At 37.5% G+C, this 19,302-nt stretch overlaps 1 protein-coding gene across 1 annotated transcript in view; it reads left to right on the plus strand.

Annotated features, from left to right (window-relative positions):
- LOC103912999 (chromosome unknown open reading frame, human C14orf159) overlaps window positions 1–19,302 on the plus strand; it is a 34,863-nt gene that overhangs the window by 364 nt on the left and 15,197 nt on the right. Inside the window, exons 2-9 of the mRNA XM_009319445.1 lie at window positions 2,672–2,825; window positions 3,524–3,722; window positions 5,401–5,551; window positions 7,075–7,197; window positions 9,478–9,675; window positions 11,836–12,096; window positions 12,564–12,663; window positions 14,514–14,662. Of these exons, the coding sequence (XP_009317720.1) occupies window positions 2,672–2,825; window positions 3,524–3,722; window positions 5,401–5,551; window positions 7,075–7,197; window positions 9,478–9,675; window positions 11,836–12,096; window positions 12,564–12,663; window positions 14,514–14,662 (1,335 nt within the window). The remainder of the gene's footprint in view (window positions 1–2,671; window positions 2,826–3,523; window positions 3,723–5,400; window positions 5,552–7,074; window positions 7,198–9,477; window positions 9,676–11,835; window positions 12,097–12,563; window positions 12,664–14,513; window positions 14,663–19,302) is intronic.

Raw genomic sequence — 19,302 nt, forward strand, 5'->3', positions numbered from 1 at the left:
AACGTATCATCCTACCTGTGTAAAGTACATGGACTCTGTTTTCAAAGTTTGCAGTGCATCCCTCAGCTTCCAGTTATGTCAGTGAGAAATTACAGATGCAGAAAATATTTGAAAAATCTTTAACCAAATCTGGCTTTTCTTGCGTACGTTATTATCACATTTGTAGGATAACATGCTAAGTTCTTCACAGAGACCTTGCTTTACTTAGTGCATCGGATACACTTTGGGGAAGAATTAGAGATGTGTAGTTACAGAAGTGGTTTTCTGCTTCATTTGTTGCAGAAGTTGGAAATTACTGACTCAGCAAGACTGGGAATTATAAGGGGGAGGGAAAAAATAGTTTTATACTCAGATAACTGAATGCATTCTGGAAAACTGATTTCTGTCTTGCCTCTCATGGCTGGACTTTTACAGAAGCAGAGAAGTCTGTGCCATTGTTCTGATCAACTTTAAAATGTAACAACATAACTAAAAATACCATGGCACGTAGCTGATCAACAAAGCTGTGTGTAGTAGCATTACTATAACATAAGAACATTAAGGGCCATTTTATAGAATCATAGTGAGTCTTGAAATTATGGTTTTCTTTTCCATCAGTACATAAGTTGAAAAATACTAATGGAAAACATGTTACAATGTTGTTAATCTGCAGTTTGCCCCAACTGTATTTTTAAGTGCATGTATTGCTGCAGTAGTTTTAAATGTGTTAGTTTTAACATTTGAGAAAAGTACTGTTTACATACAAAACAAGTTCAGACTTCTAGCCATGAGCATACAGCTCCGTTATGCAAAGACTAATGAAACTAGGGTAATTGGAATTTCTCGGAATCCTTAAAATTGTCTTACGTTGTTGGGTGATATACTACTAAAATAATTATTTCTTACTGTCATTGTCATTCGCCAAAGAAATTAAAAACTCTTTCTAAACTTCTCTGAACTGGGACATGAGTGCGTTGAATTAATGCATGGGTTGATCAGCATGTCCAGCTTCACTAACATTGCTCGTGAATATGTTCATAATGATAGATACATAATGCAAGTATATATGTAAACTGGGAGGAGAAAAATATCTTTTCATCTATAAAGAAAGTAAGGCTAGTTATCAGGAGGAGCAATAAAGTTGTCAAAGAGTTACAACGAAGCTTCCTGAGTTTGTAGAGTACCTCAGTGACCTACAGATTCAGTCTGTCAGCTGTGACTAGTATTTTAAATTCAGCGTTGTCTGAGTCGAATGCACTGACTAAAACCATAATTTTAAGAATGTGTGAATATCACCAGCAAAGTAGAAAGTGCCTGTGGATTTCACATGGACGGCAGGGAATGAAGTTGAAGGATAACTGAATGTAGTATTTTATTCAGTGGTAAATTTAGTATGTTTATTTAACAAAAATGTATTTCTGTATTTAGCAAGAAACTGTTTCTGTATTTAGTAACTTTTGCTAGCAAAAAAATGAATTTTTGTGCTGAGTACTCCCAAAAGAGCAGTTTGTGGGCACATTCAGTGTGCAAATACATGCTTACCTCAGCCTTTGCTTTGCATTTTTCCATCAGGAATAGAATTTTATCTTTTGGTTTCTTTGTTAGCTTTGGTCAAGAGTAAGATTTGGCTGATTTTCTACAGCCTTTTAAGGCAGATCATTGATTTCAGCTAAATGATTGCCTCTTGGATGACAGACTACCACAGTATTTAAGAAAGTGAGAGCTGCTATGCAGCCTCTTACTCACTTGTTTGATATCAGACATGGTAATAACTTTTCAAGACAGCATCAATACAGGAGTTAGGGACTGTTACTTAGCAGTTTTATACACCACAGACTAGTTGTACTCCTAATTTCCTCTCTGTATTTGAACAGCTGGTATTTACATGCAGGAAAATCAAAATGACATTGGTATTAACTGCTACTGTTTAGAAAATAAATTTTTGCTAAATAAATGAATGTGAGCTTTGATACTCATCGCAAAAACGTTAGTGTCTTTAGAAGCCATTGCATGGTAGTAGTCAACAACCTTTTAAATCAAAGTTGATTCCAAGTGAAGAAAGTGTAGCAGTTAATTTTAGTTTTTTAAATTAGAAATAGTAGAAATGACTGAGATTCAATGTGACAGACAAGAGTTTATTCCTGAGCTGTAATTATGTCTGTTAAATCACAGCCCACAGTAAAATTCCATAGCCAACAAGAATGGGCTACATAACATCAAGATACCAGGAGCTACTGTTGAACTGGCCATGATTTATAGCTTGCTATTGAATGAAAAAAAAAAAAAAATGGTGAAAGTGTGGTATGCAATAGCCTTTCTTTGGCTTTGTGCTAACATTTGCAAAGTAAAGTATTTTCCTATAGAATATTAATTTCCCAGGTTAGGTAATAAATTGTTTATATATAAATTCATAGAAATGTTTATTAAGGTAATTATGCTGTCTTCATATTCTAGTACTACCCATATCTGCCAACTATTTTAGCTGTGAACAACTTCACATACAGAGTACATCTAGCTATGATTTTAAAAACATTTCAAAAAGATGTTTAATTTAGTTACGGACTTCTGAATCAAAAATTTCCTTGAGGTAATTTTTAATAGACCATCTAAGGAAATCTGTACAGAAAAGTTACTGCTTCACAAACAAAAAGCTGAATTAATAACCAGTCGTTCCTACCTTCCACAATTTCAGGCTATAAACAGGCCAATGTCGTGATTTTGCACGAGTCCCTGGCTGATGACTTTGAGAAGTTTTGCCATGCAAATAATGGCCCACTGCCACTGCTGTACAGAAGTAAACCAGGTGATTGGAAACGTCCTTCTCTGAGTAGTGATTCTGATATCAGGTAACTACGGACCAACTCTGCTTCTCAAAATTCTGCAGTGAATGCTGGTGGTGATCAGGAGGGTTTCAGGGAACAGCCCGCTCACACCGTTGTACATTTTGAACAAGTTTCTTTTCTTGGAGTTATACCTTTGAATGAAAACTATGCATGAGTGTAACAGCCTGATCGTCTTGTTCTTGAGAAACATGTTATGATAATTGTCAGTATTACAAGTATTTATCTAATGCAAAAGTGCAATTTTGTGTAATTTCTAAATACTTTGCAGTCTGAGCCAGCAGAGTTAAATAATAGGGTTTTACCTTTGTTTTATTTAGTAGTAACGCAGGCATGGTGACCACATGATATTTGTGGGGCCTCTGAAATTTGAAAGATGTACTCTTGTAGTAAACACTAAAAGCAAGACTTAAAAGAGCTCCCAAATTTTTGAAACCCTGCGACAAGACACGTATAAGGGAAATTTACCTATAAAACCTGAAAAATACCAGAGTCTAACATGTTCTGTTTACCAGCTTGTTTTTGTGCAGAATAAGGTGTTCTGGTGGTTTTGCATGTGTTTGTTTCATTGTTACTCAGAAAGAAACGAAATAGATAAAGTAGGCTGTATCTTGTGGTTTGATACTGGGTTAATGCCAATTCAAACAATTCACCTTGTTTTCAAAAAAATATGATAAAGCTGTGATAACTTCTTATTTCACTAGAACAGACTGCCTACAGTACAAAATATACGAGCATGGAGCTTGTACTGGATCACTGAAAAGCCTAAAGGAGTATTCTGAACAACTTAAGGACATGGTGACTTTTTATTTAGGCTGCAGCTTCTCTTTTGAAAAAGCAGTCCAAAATGCTGGCATTCCCGTAAGAAATGTTGAGCAAAAATGTAACGTAAGTATGTATAAGGTAAGTACGTGCACACACACATAGTCTTTGTCGTAATTTTGCCTTTGAGTATTTGTCCATATTCACATTATGTGCATATAACTATTGCTCAAAATGAGATTTTTTTTTCCTACCTGCATCGTAACTTTAGGCACACGCTAGTGCTAAGTGCATAAAAATACAGGGTAAAATATGCCCAGCCTCAGTTCAGTGCTTTTTTCAACTTTCTGCAAGGCCAATCTGCTTTTTTATTCATTTACGGTGACAACGTTTTTCCCTGTGTGCTGTGGCAGCCATTTCATTTGGATTCTGTTCTGGTTTGCCTTCTCTGTTTCAACCGATGACCCATGCACTATTCTGACCATGCCTTTATTCACGTCCTGCTCTCCATACCGGCTCTGGCTTGCAGTAGGAATATTCCTTTTATGAGCCATGACAGTAGCAGTATCTTCTGCATGTATGACAGCCACATTTTGGATTTTTCCTGTAGAGACTTTAAACTGCATATTTGCCACGAACCCAGACCTCTGGGACAGAAGATGTTCCCAAAAACTTGAGGCATCTACCATAGCACTGAATATTATAACTGTGCTCAGAAAGTTTATTAGTGCAGATTTTAACGTTGGCAGAAGTCCTAAAATAATTCTGGCTCCAGTAGGTACACCCTTTAATATCAAGAACACTTAAGTACACATCTGCATGTCTTTTTCCTATAGTTCCTATAACCTTTGTCTAATAGAACAGCATTGTTGTTTTCAGTGTTATCATTTCACAATCTTTTTGCTATACTCCTGGTCAAAATGAAGGCACAAACGTATCTCATACGCAAGTCCTTCTACCAAGCTTAAAGAAAAAAAATACAACTATGTATCTGCTTATAACATTTCAGAATTAGGAAAATTTCATAGTTTCTAGCACATCAATACTGTGAAGAACTGTACAGCGTGTTTCTTCAGTGACAGGTATAACGATTTTTATTACAAAGATTGTTAATGAACATTTTCTAAACAGCTCTATCTGTCTACATATCTTGTTTACGTTCAAATGCAACTTAGATACCAGACATTTTGTTCTAAGAAGCCGGACTGCTTTATTTCTGAATAGAAAAGGTGCTTCAGCATCCCCGTCAGTGAGGATGGTGAATTCCATAGAACCTCTCTAGAGGCACGAAAGATTTGCATGTGTGGAATCGGCACGTTGCTTCTGTAGAAGTGGGTACTGCCAGCAGCAGGAGTTCCTGACCCTCGCGAGTTACAGAACACCGTAGCTCCCTGAATTCAAACACAGAGGATAGATTCAGACCAAGTAGGTTTGTTGCCGTGTGATACTTTTTATTAGCTTTTTCCCTTTCTGTATGGGAAGCACACGGTTGTTTTCTGACAATATTCAGTATATACTGAGCTCACCACACTGTATGCTGCATCTACCGAAGCAAGAAACGCATAATGTTGAAAATTATAGTGATCAATATGCAGAAGCTCAAGGATGGAATGTTTCGTTCCTGCACTGCTGGATCTTACAAAAAAAAAAAAAAAAGGATGCTAAGAATTTTTTTTTTTTTAAAGGATTTAAAATGAATGTTAGTATGCGGCCTTTCTAAGCTCAAGTACAGCACAAAGGTTTAGACTTACTTCTTCTAATACTTTAGAAGTATTGTTCAATATTCCTGCTAACGCCTTGGATTCTTTTGAACTGGCAGACAGCTGTGCCTTGCTACAGCGTTTCTACTTTTCGCTGCAACTTCGTAGTCACAATGAGACCTATTCCTGAAAGCAAGTTGGAAGCAGCTGTGCTGGCAACCTCCGAATCAAAAGCAGCCCATGGAGCACCAATTCACATGGGTGACCCTGGTCAGTGCTCTTCATGTTTCACTCTGCACGCGCTTCGCTGTGTGTGAAAATGGAGGGGGGAACCACGGGAAGCGGTAGGACTGAAATACCTGCACCAGAAAATTTATTATGTTTTAATCCTTTCTAATGGTCACAAACCTGAATTGGGGGGGAGGAGAAAGAAAAAAGTAGGTTTTGACTGAGCTGAACAGAGAGATTTCTTGGATAAAAGATAGCTGTCTGATGTAGATAAGTTATATGGCAGGGGTGGTTTTGGTAAAAAGTATAATCACATTTTTCTAAAATGTATGCAGTTTCGTTTATATGCAAATACTTTCTTGCTGTCAGAGATTCCAGTGACAGGGTAGCAATGATTGACAGCATGGGGAGAAGTATGTGTGGATGCATTTTATGTCTTAGCGGATGACTGTGAAAGTAAATACTGCATTATTTTTAAAAATAGTGAAATAGGATACATTGAGCACACTTAGAACAACTAGAAATATGACAAGAATATATTTTTTTTTTAAATCCAGCTCAAACAAATATAGGTCTATTCTTTGCAAGGGAAAGCTGAAAAAAATGATAAAACAGGCGGCTGTTTGGAAAAAAAACAAAACCAAACACCTGTAAGATGAGGATAGATCACAATAAAAAAAAAATTCCCCTCTGCTGACAGAAATTTGTCAGTTGGTAGACTCATGGACTGCATACGCAGAAGGATCCCATCGCAGAGCATGGAAGGAGATGTCATTGGTAACAGTACACCCCAGTAATATATTTGGTCTGAGTGCTTAAATCTGAGGAACTAGTAATAAGTCATTACTTTGAGTAGAGCAACAAGATGATTGGGCAAGTGAGGGTCTCCACTGTTTGTTTATTTTTAACAGAAAAGAGTAAGTGATTATATATACAGATTATATAAATTAATTCCAGAAAAGACAGTGGTATATTAAAGCGTCTGAAGAATTGAAAACCAAGGGAAGAGAGCAAGTGCTTAGAATGACCCAGAATATTACAAGTAGGTGTTAGAATAAAGCAAAAGACAATTTAGTGAAAGCTGGTTAAGAGTGAGATGTAGTTATCTAACCCAGAGAGGTAAAAGAGTGGTTGCTCATTTCTCTAGCTAAAGAACGTAGGAAACTAAAGCAGTAGAAAACATGTTCAGAAAGAACCCGTTTTGCATTGCAGTCATTTATTCTTGTTTGCCAGTGTTATGAATATAATTCTTCTGTTGATAGAGAAGATTTATAATATCCTGGAAACTCAACATACACATCTAGCTTGTATTTTGTTGCAGAAATAAAGTGAATACATTTTTATTGATGTCATCAAGTACAAAAAGGGAAAACAAGTCAGCTCAGGTTCTGGGGACATGCACTCAAAGGCAAACTAAATGTGCCACTTCAGTGGGACTTGCCACTGTTGCAATTCTAGCTTAGTGTCATTGAATGATGTTTGGGGTCCTCCGCCCCCCCTCCCTGGCTTTGCAGTAGTATTGCTTAATTGGAATCTCTCATTATTTCATTTTTGATCAATTCCAGGTCTGCTGGGAATACAAGATCTTTCCAAACCAGATTATGGAGATCCAGTTCACCTTCATCCTGGTGATATTCCAGTGTTTTGGGCCTGTGGAGTAACAGGAGTAGAAGCAGTTATCAACTGCAGTATGTACTACACTCGGAGGCTCTTTTTAAATTATCCTTCAATCTCTTTTTCTTTTCTTTTTTTCTTTTTTTAAAAACATGGACTGAATGAGTTGGCTGATTAGCAGGCTTGATTTTAGGGTGAGCTAAAAACCACCCCACCCACACAACAAAAAAAATCGTTTGGCAGGACTGTTTTCCATTGTGAAATACAGGTCTACCTTCAAGGAAGTTCTTACTGAAATTCCATCACTTTTGTTTGAGTATTTTAAAGGCAGACATCTAAAGCTCTGGCAGCATCAAAATGTCTTTTTTAAGCATTATTAAAATCTAGAAGTTTAAAGGCATTCTTTTTTAAGCTTCTTCCTTTTAAAATATTGTTTTATATTACACTGCAGTAAAACAATAGTAAAGGGGGGAAAAAAAGCAGCCAGAAATCTTTCCAAAATGTTGTCAAGAGCTAGCAAATTGATTGACCTGAAAAAGAATTTTGAGCTTTTAGGTTTTGTTCTAAAATGAAGTAAATGTGACACACTTTACATAAATGAAGCTTTGTCCTCGGCACAGAGCTGTTCTGCACTTTATCCAGTCATTTATAACAGGCATGAGCACAAAGGGCAAGAAAATGCAACTAAACCATAGTGACAGTATTATATACTGCTCCAAGTAACTAGTGTGTAATGAAATCTCATATTTTAGTTCTTACTGAAGAAGCAGCTTAATAATCATAGGCAGCATAACGGGGAGAGCCTTGGGAGGTCATCTGCTTCATCCTTCTCCCTTTGCAGGATCTGCTTCATCCTTGTGGTTCCTTACTGATGCTTATCTAAACTGCTCTCAACACCTGCTGTACATATGTTCAGCACGAGAAGCAGAGACTTCTTTTTCTTTCTTACATACAACCCCTTTTCTCCAGTCCCAAATCCAAACTGAAAACACCGCTCTTTCCTGTGTTCTCCAGCAGTTTTATTCATCTTCCTCATGCATCCTTGTTGCAGGGAAAGGAGAGGAAAAATTTGCTAACCTCTCCTCAATCTGTTGCCCAAAGCAGCTGTCTATCCTGCCTTTGCCTGGAACCGGCTTTTACTTTTGTTTATTTCTCCATTTTCTGTATTAAAACCAGTTGTCATTAATGCATTCCAGGAATTTTTTGGCAGTTTGTATCTTTCTGTGCTCCTTTCTCATCTAGGTAGTCAAAATTCTGCCATACCACCAGTTCCCATACTTCAGAGGAATCTGCTAGCTTGTCAGAAAACATACTGTCTACTCACATGGTTTGGTGAGGTATATTAAACCTCAACAACCCTGTTCCCCAGCTGCTTTTAAGTTAACGAGCCATAGACTCCCAACAGATCTAGCACAGATCAAGCACATGTGTACTTGTTAAAGCAATATATCCTTCCTTTTCACCATTCTAACAAGGTAAGATTTTGCTTGTACCAGTTGTGATTATCCAACAAGATATCAATTTTGCCAAATCAAGTATAATCTAGATCAAGACTTCTGGAATTAGTATAAGGACAGCAAATATTTTCAGCTTAGGGAGCTACTACACTGTCAGGTCTAAATAAGCTTATTGTTCACCAGGTTTTAGATGCTACTCAGATTCCCTTTGCTAAGGCTTACTGGTCACCTTTTGTCATTATTGCTTGCCAGTTTATAGGTCTCCTAGCTAGGTCGGCAAGACACTGCGCAGAGATGCTATTCCTCATTTTCTTAATCCGATAAATGACTACTCCTAGCCAGCAAGCAGCAGTTGACATAATTTTGTCGTATCACTATTGCAAGGATATTCAAAGGTACAAGAGAGACACTATAGCTTCCAGCAGCACTCTGGAACCTGGAACATTAATTTATTCATACAGAAACAGTATCACCAACACACTGTGCAAACTTAAGCATTAACTTGTTCTTATGTCAATGCACTAGTTTCTTCATGCATGTCAAACCCAATTTTCAGATTTGCCAATTACTGACAGACTTCCTTGGAGGGTAACAGTGTTCAGTTCCTAAGTTGCCTCAAGTTTATACCAAAGAGCATATCGTAGAAAAACCTGATCTCAACAACCCATGTGAGCTTTTTAAAAGTGAAAACATTTTCAGATGTATATGCATGCATTTCTTTCTCAAAGTGTATTAATTGCTACAGTGTAACTTAAAATATCACCTGTTTTTATGATATGTCACCAGGCAGGGACTCTGTGTTGTTAAATTAAATAGCTTTTTGCAACGTTATCATTCTGATATTTCAATATATTGCAATAACTATGTGTTTAATTGAAGTTTTTTCACCCATTTTAGGAGCTCCATTAGCTTTTACTCATTCTCCTGGCTGCATGTTCATTACCGACCTAAAGAATGACAATGTCACAGTCAGATCCTCAAGAGAAGCCCCACAAGTCCACTGGAATTCTCAAGATCCTCTGCATTATAGTATTGTGTCAGCAGAAGCAGCCCAAAAGATAAAGACTCTAGAGACCCTAATTGGAATAGATCCAGGTAAAAACAAAAACTCCCTTCCTTTAGTGGATTTTTTTATGAGGTAGATATGACCTATCCTGCTTTTTTAGATATTAATAAAGTTCAAGAACACGGTAAGAATCTAAAGGCAATTTTAAGATTTTAAAAATTCTTTGTGGAATACAGTGAGTTGATATAACTAGGTCTTACATTTTCTGTTACCGTACTTAATATCAGAGTCTGGCCAAAACCATTCAACCTTATGGGTAATGGAATATCTGATCTTGATGACTGTATACTCTCAAAGTACATAGAAGCATCTATGTATGCATGTTTACAGCAGACTGGAGAGTCCACAGGGAATAAGAACTGTTACTGAATAAAACTGAAATTGGTATGTAAAGTACAGGGCACCTCAGCATGCTGGTAACAGCTACAAGGGTATTCACTGTACAGTAAATAGCATGTTTCTTTACATATATTCATGACTACTGTGCTCCTACCAGAAAATTCTAGTAGTTGCATGTGCTTTTCAAACATCCCTCTCTGATGGGTGGAATTACATCAAGCTCTGCTGACACATTCATCACTGAGGTGTTGTGTGATGGACCAAAGTGACCTGATCACCACAGGACGTTGAGAGGTAGGGCTGCATGTGTGCACAAGGAAGAGGAGAGGGAAATAAAGCCAAACTGAATAGCGCAACCATTCCTAAAATACCCACCGAATTAGTCCCCTCTGTCTGCTGTAAATTCTGATCTCAGTTTCCCATAAGTTTTCTGAAATCCTCCGTAGGCAGTAGTGGAAAACAGCTTACGCCCAGCTCTCCCAAGCTCTGGGTTTGGGCTCTGTGCATATGTTTGGGTCTGGTTATTTTTACTCACAAGGCCTCTCCTTTTCCCACTCTCTGGACTTCAGCTTGGCACAGTGCCATGCTCTGCACAAATACAGGACCTAACTTAAGAGTTAGCTCATTTTATTGCTAGAGGAGAGTACAATACTTTATCTCAGTTAATATACCCCACTTCTCAGAGACTAATATTCCCTACTTCTGTTACTTAAGTTTTGTTCCGAACTTTTTTCTGTGTCCACTATCTATATATTACCTGTATGTTATGTAGGAGGAACAGAGGGAGAAATGGCAAAGGGGAAATTGAGGACAAAAAGAGGAAAGTGCGGAGGCAGGGAAGGTGAGAAAGATGAAGATGTGAGGAGGCTAGAAAACAATAGTGAGGACTTACCTCTCACTATCAGCCCATGAATATCGGCACATCATGCTGGTATTTGTGGTTTTCAGGAGTACTAGCAAATCGAAAGGACTGCACTGTGAACTTGTGTTTCCGAGTGCCAGGGAAGGGAGAGGGGATAGGAAGTGTTTGAACAATGAAGGACATATACAGATAACACAGCATTGCCTCTTTAGGGACTGACCCATGAGAAGAGACATCCGTTAATATTCACCTATTTCTCAAGGTCAGGTAACATGGTTCTCTACTACATGAAGTGTTACAAGATCTTTCAGCAGTCAACTGGATACTACTGTATTAACTGAGTTTATGAAGTCCCCTAGTAGCTTACAGTATCTCTGAAAATTCACTTCCGTGGTTAATCTGGTTAACTTATCTCTGAAACTTCACTTCTGTGGTTAATCATTTCATTAAGTAGAAATTATTTGGGAATTAGCTCTTCCCTAAGGCGATAGAGTTAAATAGAGACAAAGGACCAGCTTACTCATCTGAAGCCTGCATCAAGATTTCTGTAAGATCTGGGATGCTTGAGTTGCAATCTAGCTTCAGTAGCGAGACATGGTCTAGCATGACTGTCTCCACAGATCAGAGGAAAGCAGAGGGCCAAAGGAAAGGAAACAATATGCAATAAGCTCTCAGAAAAAGAAAAAGAAAAAGCTATTTACACTAACACCTAGAAATGCTAGGTATAGAAATTTTCAAAATCCGGTTAACTGAAATTCTTAACCTGGAAGCACAGCCCATTATCTTCATTACTCATATCCTCCACCTTCCTAGGTTTCCTGAGGAAATTACCCCAATTCCTGCCTTGACCAGAGGTTTTTCTTTCTCTTTTTTTTTTTTTTTTTAACCCATTTTATGTCATTAAAGTATGCAGGTTCACCCACACAGAAACTTCAAAAGGAGAATGATATATTGAAGTGTACTGTTCTCTTTAAAAACACTTTTATAGGAGACCGGGGTATAATTCATCTACACCGCCAGGACGAGCTGCTGAAGGCTTGCCTGTCCATCTCCCATGCTCGGTCGGTGCTGATAACAACTGGATTTCCTACCCACTTCGCTTACGAGCCACCAGAAGAGAACGATGGGCCCCCGGGAGCCCTCGCTATTGCAGCTATATTGCAGGCCTTGGAGAAAGAGGTTGCCATAGTAACAGATCAGAGAGCCATGAATCTGAATAAAAAGATTATTGAAGAGGCTGTTCAACTAGGTAAGACACACGTTTTCTCAGTTTTTATCTTGCCAATTTGAGCCAAGGTTTGCTTCAGTTAATCTCACTGTCACTTAGTATAGGATTTTTTTTTTCCAGAGAATGAACCAGAGTTCATCCTCTAAACTCTGATCAGCGTTGCTACGATGACATTTTGTTAAACCTAGCTGGCATCAAGTTAATGCTTACATAGCTGATTAGTGATTCTGGATTAGCTGTTTGTGTTGAATTCTGGATGTCTGTTCTTATTCTTATAGACCTGTTGTCTATCTCAAGGTCCCATTTACTAGCACTAATATCCAAGTGAGTTTAATTTAAAGTAAGGATGCAGGGAGCTTATCAGGAATATTGAGTCCTTACTATTCTAATTGTTCTGCTTGCCTTTTTTTTTTTTTAAAGTTACTCAAACACACATTAAAAAAAAAAAAAGGTACATAGTATCTGAATTGTATTTCGTTTTCCTGTAGGAATCCTGAAGAGACCTGTCCTTCTATTGAGTTATCAAAGGGAAAATGCTGATTCAGCTTTAATGTTTTTGTGTGAGAATGGGAACCCTGGAAGACCTAGGTACGTGTATTCAGTTTTTGAGAATATCTCTACTGTGTAGTTATAATAAAAATAACAACCATGATCTAAGAAGGCATAATGGTTACAAGTAAATCCTTAAGACCTGGAATGAACAGAACAAACTTTGAAGCCAAACATTGGTGTTGGAGCACACAGAGTACAGAATTCCATGTTATTCTGCAATTACGAATTTCTGGAGTACAAAAAAAGAAATGATACTTCATATATTAATAGCTCTTTTCCTTTGAAAAATTTCTAAAAGCTTTTCAGCTGTTATTGCATAGATAATAATACAATTATTATAATTAATAATACAATTATTCATAATACAATTCAGATACACACACAAAATATATTATTTTACCAGTTTTTAAATCAGTGTGAATATCAGAAAGGGGAAGTATGTCGGAGTCAGTGAAAGAGCTAGGAGAAGAGTTGTGGAGCGTGTTCACTTTCTAGAGCTTTGGCTCAAGTCTGACAACTGGGGAATCTGATCTGATTTAATAAGATGTCATGTGTTTATAATAGTGTGAAAGTGATCATCCTATTGTCTTTAGGCAGCCGAAGCCAAAATTATAGATGTATGCATGCACTTCTTAATAATGATTTGAACTGTTTGCATATGCCTTGTTGAGTATACAATGTCGGGCAAAAATTCAGATTAATACAAAGTGTGTGATTAGGGTTAATGCACTGGAAAATTTGCTAAGTAGCTGTACACACATTTTATTACTTAGCAGGCAACTTACATTTCCTTTAGCATACATTGGTCATTTTTATTGATTTTCCCTTGTAAAGCATTTTAATGTAGTTGCCTTCAGTTTGTTCTCTTTAATAAAAAGATCTTTCACCCTGGTATTTGCTTCATCAACTTACTCAATTCCCATTTCTTTCCACAGGTTAGTGTATGCTATAATTGTATGCTGTAATAGTATGCATGATACTGTCTTCATTTTTCATGTATTGTTTTAAAAATGTGTTTTATAGCTATACGTAATAAAATTACAGTCAGTTTCTATTTCAATTGATCGCACAGTCCCAAAAAGCTAAAGTAAGTGTTTCTTTAAAGTAGACAGCTAACCTGCTTAAGGTCTCTGGAGTCACCGTAGATAGCCACCCCCAAAAACATTAAGTAATTCAGCAGAATTAGTAACCTCATGGCAGTAAAATGGGAAAAACAGAAGCAAAATAACTTCATTCTAACATACAGTGGCAGAACTGAGTACTAAAATTCTGCTTAAAACATAGGACATCTGCAGTACTTCTGTCTACTTTCATATCTAGCAAAATAGCCATAGACTTAAAGAAAAATCCCCCAAATCTAAAGACCCAAAACAAAAAACTCCCTAACTAGAAACAATTGAACATTTGCCAAGCAACGTACTTTAAGCAGAGACTATATTTACACTAACAAGGATTTAGATGATCATTAATTTGCCACTTTTTTGTTTTCTTTGAAAACAGTTATAGAGATGTCTTACAAGATATTATGTATTTTAACATGAAACAGAGCAAGGCCAGGTGGCTGACCCAAAGGTTTGCTGGTTAGGAGGATTTCAGGAACTTCTCCATTTCTTGGTGGCAGATGTGGTTTGAGGGAATTGCACTAAAGCTATAAAGAAACTATAGCTATATAGCTATAAAGCTATAAAGAAACTAAACTAACCTTTGAAAATAAACTGTAGAGAACTACATTCAGAAATAGCAAATCAGTATCCAAGCTTTATCTTGAATCCCAAATAGTCAAAAAGTAGAACCAACCACAACAGGAGAAGCAGCCAACAGAAGAGTTTGTTATGTGAGAATCACAGCTTTGACTCCTCTATGTTCTTTCACTCGTCTCTAACCAGATTTGATCACCTGATAGCAATAGAGCGCGCTGGGATGGCTGCTGATGGCAATTATTACAATGCCAGGAAAGTTAACATTAAACATCTAGTGGATCCCATAGATGAACTATTTTTAGCTGCACAAACCATTCCAGGAGTCACAACAACAGGTATGTGTGAGTTTGTGTTATATTCTCAGAAGCAAGAGAAGCACAAAACAGGAACCCTTACTGGAAGTGAAGGGGAGCAGGAGGCAGGTGCTGAATAACTGCTTGCGGGCTACAGCTGTTTGTCGTGGTTGAATTTAGAGGCCGTTGCTGGAGAAAAATTAGAGGTTTCTATTGAAGGGTTCTCACAACCAAAAAAAATGGAGTTGATTTCAAACTTATTTAAGGACAAAAAATCAAGCCCAGATGTGTGTATTATCTATACATCAGTGTGCATACATACGCTTCTCTAAGCATAGTTTTTGACCCTGACTTTATTCTGTGTTTTATGTGTGAAAGGCAGCATAGAAAGCAAATGACTACTGAATGGAAACGTTACATATTAAAATATTATAGTTATTTTACACCTGTGTTAAAACAGCTGTCTGGATAGAATCTTAGTTTATATTGCCTTTTAGCAGTACATTCTCTTGAGCAGGGATTGCATGTTTGCATCTATTATGATAATACCTTCTCTAACAAAATATATGTATACAATAATAATCTTTCAAGGAGTACTTTATCCTTCCTGCCAAAACTACGTTAACATTGACTCATAGGTCTAATAAGAGTGCTGTTGTCAACACGGTGCTCCTCTCTTTTGTCGATAGTCCTTTTTTTCCTGAAAACTGACTTGTATCTGGTTTGAAAGAACATGCCATAGATCAAGGATTCCCAGATATATATAAAATGTTGTACAACGTCCTTGTACAATCAAATGCTTCGTGCTACACTGTGTAGCCCAAAATGGAGTTAGGAGATGTATAATCTGTATAAATATTAGAAACAAAATTAGAAATAAGTGTCACATAATTAGAAATAAGTGTCCATGCCAGGCTGATTTCAGTCACGTCAGAACATGTCTGCTGATCTGGCTTTTTTTCTCCTTATGGTGCTGTGGACTCACTCCTCAGTATTACCAAAAGCACTGGAACTTTGACTTCTCGGTAGTGATGTTTTTCAAATGTTTCTACAGAATTTAGAGAGCTCCTGCAGAGATCATGCGTAGTCTGATTTCACCGTATTGGAATCATTTAAAAGCTGTATAGCAGAAGAGTTTACTGGTATTTTTTGTATTATCTTAAAACTCGTAATACATTTTACTTAGATTCAATTCAAATTTTTGTCCTATTCCTAAGGAGTAACTTTCAACATTCAAAAAGAAGCACTCTAGATGGCACTCTGTTGGCAGTCTCAGCAGAGAAGCCAAAGATTGACTGAATAAGGATAGAAAATCTCTCTTTCATAAAGGTGTTTAGCAAAATGCCTCAGAGCTTTATCTGCTGCAGTTAATTTCAATTATTTTGTCCCCGATTTTAGACTGTTGATACAAGGACTTGGTCTCTCCAGCTACTTAGGTAACATCACATCCCGATTCCTTTAATAAAAGTACCCTAATCTCTTAAAATATCTCCCAGAGCAGCTCAAAGTATATTATTGATTTGGCGGAGTATGGAGTGTTCTGCACAGTGGGAATTTGAATCTCTTCAGCAGAATTTAGTTTGTTTTAAACATTCTCTGAATATTCAAATACACTATGAAATGTCATTAATTAAAAATACCACAAGCTTGTGAATAAGAAGAAAAGAAGCAGTTACCCGATTCACTGCGTCCCATTGCCGTGAATTTTCTCTAAAGAGATGTCTGCCTAGAAAATGATTTAACAAGTCATAGGCTTCAAAAAACAATGAAGATATCTGCTCTGATCTCCCATGGAATTTGAGTACATGGATATTCTATGCTGGAGAACTAATTGATTATCTATAGAAAAACAATGTAATTTTTTCTTACGTTGTCAGTTACCTAGTTAACAGTTCTTATTTTGCTTATCACACTAACTTTTTGTGTCTGTTTTTTAATTTGATTACAATTTCTTGGGATGGCTGTTGTTGGCTTTTTCAGTGTATTTCTGCAACGCCTAGCTTAACAAGGCATGAATCTGGGCTGTGGCCTTTGCATCTTGTCTCTCATTACTGATGATGATGTTTTGCTACTGATTATGATAAATTTTTCTGGTGGGGCTATCTTTGGCTTTCTTCATGGTCAGTAGGAATTTGGAGACATATGTCTAGTTCCAAAATAAAATGCAAATATTGTACAGCACCCATTAGGGCAGAGTACTCAAATAACTTTATAGACTAGAAAAGGATACTAGAAAGATCAAGTTTTCAGCCTTACAGAAGTCTTTATATAGTGTGCTCAGTAGCAAGAGGTACTGTGTTAGTAGGTGGAGAGGGGAAGTATTAGAACATTTGTTACATGCTGATTAATTGCTGTCAAGTTTTGCATTTAAAACAAGTTCTGTGTTTAAAAAAAATCTGACCTAGGAGTCTGACCACAGACAAAGCATGAACAATGCCTACAATTGTATGGGTACCGATACCATAAAAAGTCATGGAGTAAGCAGCAACCTTCAGGTATACACAAAATAAGAAGACATGGAAGACTGAGGTTGGAAGGACTCATTCTCCCCAAAAGATTGAAATAAAAGATTAATGGATGTTACCGAAACGACATGCTATTTTTTTCAGCTGTCATACAATTGACATAGCTATATGCTATTTATATAGGAGCTAATGAAAAGCTTTCCAAAGTACTGCATGAAAAAATGTGGTTTCACTTGTTTCCCTTTCATACAAATGATTTTTAGCACAGGAGACTGACGTTTCCTGCATTTTTCGTGAATGTAGTTTCAGAAAACAATGTAGTCAGTGAAAACTTGCGTGGAAGATCCGACAGAACTATTTTTCCTCTTCCTGGAAAGCACTCAGGCCTTTAGGAGAAGAGGATTCATCTTGTCTATTTTCAGACATCTATATGTGAGATGTCTGCCTTGGGGTGAGATGAACTGAATGTTTGAAGGGTCTGTTTCTCTCTGCTGACTTTAAAAGGAGTCTAGCTGACCAGCTCATGTGTAGATGGCTGCGTTTTGGCAGGTGAATCTCACTCTGGAAATCAACAGTAAAATGTAGTCCTCTGCCGACGTGTAGAGGAAGAAGAAAACAGATGGTACAGGAAAATTTTCGGTGTGGTGTTCTTTTCCTCCCAGTGTAATGCTAATGGGATCCATCCACAGCAGCAGATCTACTAACTGCGAGACTATCCTGGTGACAGGACTTCCACAAAGACAAGAAAAAGCAAAGCAAGGCTGATAGAAGAAAACCCTGAGCAATGGAATAGTATCTTTCAGTTAAAGAAACTGTTGATGATCTTCAAAGGACAAGAATTCATTTTAGCCTTTTTAAAGAATATTAAGAGCAAAATTTTGGATCCTGAATATAAGAAAAATCAAAACATTGTGTGGATTCTTACAAAAAGTAGTACAAAACGGTAGTAACTACCATATTTATATATGATGATAGAGGCATCATGATTATGTCATTACCTATTTGAAAAGTACTACCGACAAACAGATTTTAGAAAGCACCGTTAAATACCAACACCGAAATAAATGTGAACAGATTATTAAAGCAGATAAGAAAAAAGATTATCTGTTTCATTGCAAATCCTTTTATGTAAGTTAACATATGTAACACATAACACATAACTTTATGTAAGTTATGCGTCACTCAGTTACGCTCCCCTTGACTATTTAGACTTAAGGAATTAAATAAAAAATTGGTGCTGAGAAATAACTTTCAATTTCACTTAAAGAAGAAATTTGCTACAGACTTATGTGAGATATTTATGCAGTTACTAAAGCTGTTAAATTTATCAATTTTCAGGGCTTGAAGTGTGAATTATAAATACTGTAATTTCTCTCCTGTAACACATGCTATGCATTAGAGCACAGTCACATTTCAAATTCAAATATGATACATTGCAGTGAGGACTTGGAGCTCTTCACTGTTCTGTTTCACAGACATTAACTAGGATTTTTTGATAACGTCTTCAAACTTGAGAAGATGCCATTTAGACTAACAGGTGAAAGAGGAACGTAAATTTCCATTTAAATAGATGGATTTTTTTTGTGGTTTTTTAATACATTAGTAAGAGACTAAAGATACTATGTAGCTTTCATGTAAGCTGCTAGTTTATGTTTATGATCTGTTTATGTTTATAATCTGTTTAATATCTTCATCAATGACATAGACATTGGGATCGAGTGCACCTCAGCACGTTTGCAGATGACACCAAGCTGAGTGGTGCGGTCGACACACCAGAGGGACGGGATGCCATCCAGAGGGACCTGGACAAGCTCGAGAAGTGGGCCCATGTGAACCTCATGAGGTTTAATAAGGCCGAGTGCAAGGTCCTGCACCTGGGTCGGGGCAACCCCCAGTATCAATCCAGGCTGGGGGATGAAGGGATTGAGAGCAGCCCTGCCCAGAAGGACTTGGGGGTACTGGGGGATGAAAAGCTGGACATGAGCCAGCAATGTGCGCTCGCAGCCCAGAAGGCCAATTGTATCCTGGGCTGCATCCAAAGAAGCATGGCCAGCAGGTCAAGGGAGCTGATTCTGCCCCTCTACTCTGCTCTGGCGAGACCCCACCTGGAGTACTGCGTCCAGCTCTGGAGCCCTCAGCCTAAGAAAGACATGGACCTGTTGGAGCAGGTCCAGAAGAGGGCCACGAAAATGATCAGGGGGATGGAACACCTCTCCT

The sequence above is a fragment of the Pygoscelis adeliae genome, unplaced genomic scaffold, assembly GCF_000699105.1.
Source record: "Pygoscelis adeliae isolate BGI_AS28 unplaced genomic scaffold, ASM69910v1 Scaffold71, whole genome shotgun sequence".
Classification (NCBI taxonomy): Eukaryota; Metazoa; Chordata; class Aves; order Sphenisciformes; family Spheniscidae; genus Pygoscelis; species Pygoscelis adeliae.